A 3,781-nucleotide genomic window follows, 5' to 3' on the forward strand; every position below is an offset into this window, starting at 1 on the left:
CAGAACATAAAACTTTCAAAACAGAGGCATGATATTAACAATTGGTGTCTTATCAACTGCTGAAATACACAGCTTGCTTCTTTTCTTTGCAGACCAAATAATATTTAAAATGTTGAGATAAATAGAGAGTGAATAGCGCTTGCTTGCTATTGGCCCCAGGTGTGGCAACAAGCAGGACATGGTGGCCTCAGAGATGTGTGTGTTTTGTGGGGGGGGAGCACTCAGGTGTGTGTGTGTGTGTGTGTGTGTGCGGTGGAGCAGAGCTCAGGTGATGACGGTGGGGCCGCGGTGTCCTGTTCTCTCGTGGATGTCAGAGATCTTCAGGGCAATGGCGATGAGGGGACCCAGCACCGCCTGGGACACAAACAACACACACTGCTTCATACACACTTCACACGATAAACACATTACTGACAAAGCTTCAGGCTTTCTTTGCTAATGTGGGATGACTGTAGAGACTCTGAAAGGATGCACATGTTGAAATAAGTGTTGATACAATGTGAGAGTTGTATTGTTATACTAGCAACAGAGAAACACAGCACACTCCAAACGCAGTTTCCTGCAATGCAAGACATGTTAAACTTGTAGTGTATTTGAGGTTTAAAAAAGGCTTCTGAAGTTTGTCAATCCCACTTTGAAATCACAACAAACATAAATTATAATCCACATAATAACTCACATTTCCTGTTGCTGCAGGATTATTTTGCTGCAATAGCAAACTGGCTCAATTGAAGATCCTACATCGGTAACCATCATAGAAGCCACTATAAACTAATACAGAGAGTAACCAAGGAAACAACAAGCGTCATGAATCAAGACCAATAAACAGTTTACTACCAAGTCCCTTCTCTTCCCTTTGGACTTTCTGTCCGATGTCCTGGCCAGAAAGGACCTCTGCAAAGAATTTAATCCATTATCAGTGTGTTGCAAAGCCCGTCAACTCCAGGCTAACTTTATACTGTCTAGCCGCACCTTAGTATCCACTGACAGTTCAACAGTCTCTGTTTCAGAGGGGTTGGGTTAAATGCGGAAGACACATTTCAGTTGAGTACTTTCAGTTGGACAACTGACTAGGCATCCCCCCTTTTCCTTTCTCTATTGTGTTGGTGCAACTCACAACCTGAAGTTACCTGTTAAGTGAGGTAACCATGGTAACCATAGAGATAAGCCACGGCTTGCATCATGACTACAGATCCAATGGTATAGTGGTTTCCTGGCTCAGTTCAAAGCGGTTGGTGAGAGAATGTTTACATGGAACCGATCAATCTAATCAAGGCCAGCGGTGTTTCATCATAACGGATCACTGATAACTAAGCCTTGGCATCAAAACTGCACACACCTCTATACTGACTAATACTGTGAACCACAATATGATACTGACTAATACTGTGGCACGGTTAAAGTACACTACCAGTCAAACACAATATGGCCACACCAACAGCAATAGAAGACACTCACTCCAAAGTCTACCGAGCAGCTAAAACTACTATCACATGTCATGTCACCATGTCACATGTTGTTCAGACACCCAGTTGGAGGTGGGTTGTGTTATAGGATAATATTGCATGCAACCACTGTGAACCAAACCCTACTGTTGACAATGTCCTTGTGGTTGAATAATATATCAAATGGATCAATGAAAATTATAATGTTGAGTTGATCCTCCTTAGTTTATGGGCCTGAACGTTCATACAAGGAAACAATGATGACACACACACACACACACACACACACACACACACACACACACACACACACACACACACACACACACACACACACACACACACACACACACACACACACACACACACACACACACACACACACACACACACACACACACACACACACACACACACACACACACACACACACACACACACACGTAGTGAAATAGTACCTATCAGACTGGATTTCAGTGTACTCCTTACCTGAGTTTCTCTGTTATGTCTCTCGGGATCTCTCTCGAAGCTCTCTGCGTAGATCCGGACTGTGGCCCCGGCCCCTCCCCCACTCCCACTCAGACGGAAGACCAGACGGGATGCATCAGTGAAGACGATCCGCAGACCCTGTATGCAGACAGAGCAGAGACAGTGAGACAGGTATGCAGACAGACCAGAGACAGTGAGACAGGTATGCAGACAGAGCAGAGACAGTGAGACAGGTATGCAGACAGACCAGAGACAGTGAGACAGGTATGCAGACAGACCAGAGACAGTGAGAAAGGTATGCAGACAGACCAGAGGCAGTGAGACAGGTATGCAGACAGACCAGAGACAGTGAGACAGGTATGCAGACAGACCAGAGGCAGTGAGAAAAACTGACTAGAGGCATTGAGACAGGTATGCAGACAGACCAGAGGCAGTGAGACAGGTAGACAGAAATACTAGCGGCAGTGAGACAGGTAGAATGACAGACCAGAGACAGTGAGACAGGTAGAAAGACAGACCAGAGGCAGTGAGACAGGTAGACAGATATACTAGCGGCAGTGAGACAGGTAGACAGAAATACTAGCGGCAGAGAGACAGGTAGAAAGACAGACCAGAGGCAGTGAGACAGGGGAGTCAGTGTTGTTAATGCAGTATCAACTGACGTCCCCTAGATGCCACTGTAGTCATATGCATGTGTGTGTGTGTGTGTGTGTGTGTGCATTTAATATGTTTACCTACAGTACATCCCTGTATGTCTATATGTAGGTGTTTGAGTCAGAGAGAGAGGGGGTCAATGTACAGTAGTATGTGTGTAGTCTTTCTCTGTGGGAACAATTCAGTAGCAGGCTACAGAGGCGACCCAGGCATAGCTCTGTAAAACCTCTCTCAACTTGTCATCACAGCCAGTCTGTCTGTGTGTGTGTGTGTGTATATCTGTGAGCATGTGTCTCTGTTTATAAATGGAACGGCAGGTAGCTTAGTGGTTAAGAATGTTGGGCCAATAACTGAAAGGTCGCTGGTTCAAATCCCTAAGCCAACTAGGTGAAAAATATGTTGATGTGCCCTTGAGCAAGGCACTTAACCCTCGTTTATCCTGTAAGTTGTTCTGGATAAGAGTGTCTGCTAAATGAATATATGGAGTGTGTATGCATACAACAGACAGCGCATCCCCCTCTCACAGGCAGAGCGGAGAGACAACAGCTGACACAACACTGTGGAATGTCCTGTATATACACAGAGGAGTAGGTTAACTGGGGAAGGAGAAGCTGTCACACCTTTGGTGAGTGACTAACTAGCTGTAACCGCTGTGGAGCTGGCCGAGAGGTCTGATCCGGCTACTGTGACAGGCCAAATTGGGAGGGTGACTGACTAAAAACAAACCACACACCATCTCTTATGACATCATGCATCCCAGGCCAAGACACCTGACACCAATGGGATTTACGTGTGGGTGTGTAGTATGAGCTGAAAAGTGTCGACGCCAGGAGATATTCCAGGGTTTGTGGGGAGGATGGGACAGTGTGACAGAGACCGCTGCCAAGTGAAAAGCCTGTGTGTGTTTACATTTCCCAACAACAGACTGTGTAACACTCATCATCTTTACTGATGCTGACACACTCTGACTCATCAGTCTTTACACCAATCACAATAAAGACCCAACCGAGACATTTCTGCCCCCAACAATGAGATTAAAGTCCCCAGACGAAACCAAGTCTACCAATCACAATAAAGGCCAAGCCAAAACATCATACATTAGCCACTGTGACATCACTGCTCTATACATCACTTGTTCCTAAACCTTTTAGCCCTGTGACATCACTGCTCTATACATCACTTGTTCCTAAACC

The 3,781-nt window shown here is 45.6% G+C and overlaps 1 protein-coding gene across 1 annotated transcript in view; it reads right to left on the reverse strand.

The window, feature by feature from the left end:
* Positions 1-6: 6 nt before the first annotated feature.
* LOC112073935 (phosphoglucomutase-like protein 5) overlaps positions 7-3,781 on the reverse strand; it is a 13,202-nt gene continuing 9,427 nt past the window's right edge. Inside the window, exons 3-4 of the mRNA XM_024141172.2 lie at positions 1,935-2,072; positions 7-354 (exon numbers count right to left, since the gene is read on the reverse strand). Coding sequence (XP_023996940.1) covers positions 265-354; positions 1,935-2,072 — 228 coding nt within the window. The 3' untranslated portion in view covers positions 7-264. The remainder of the gene's footprint in view (positions 355-1,934; positions 2,073-3,781) is intronic.

The sequence above is a fragment of the Salvelinus sp. IW2-2015 genome, unplaced genomic scaffold, assembly GCF_002910315.2.
Source record: "Salvelinus sp. IW2-2015 unplaced genomic scaffold, ASM291031v2 Un_scaffold2430, whole genome shotgun sequence".
NCBI classification, from domain to species: domain Eukaryota; kingdom Metazoa; phylum Chordata; class Actinopteri; order Salmoniformes; family Salmonidae; genus Salvelinus; species Salvelinus sp. IW2-2015.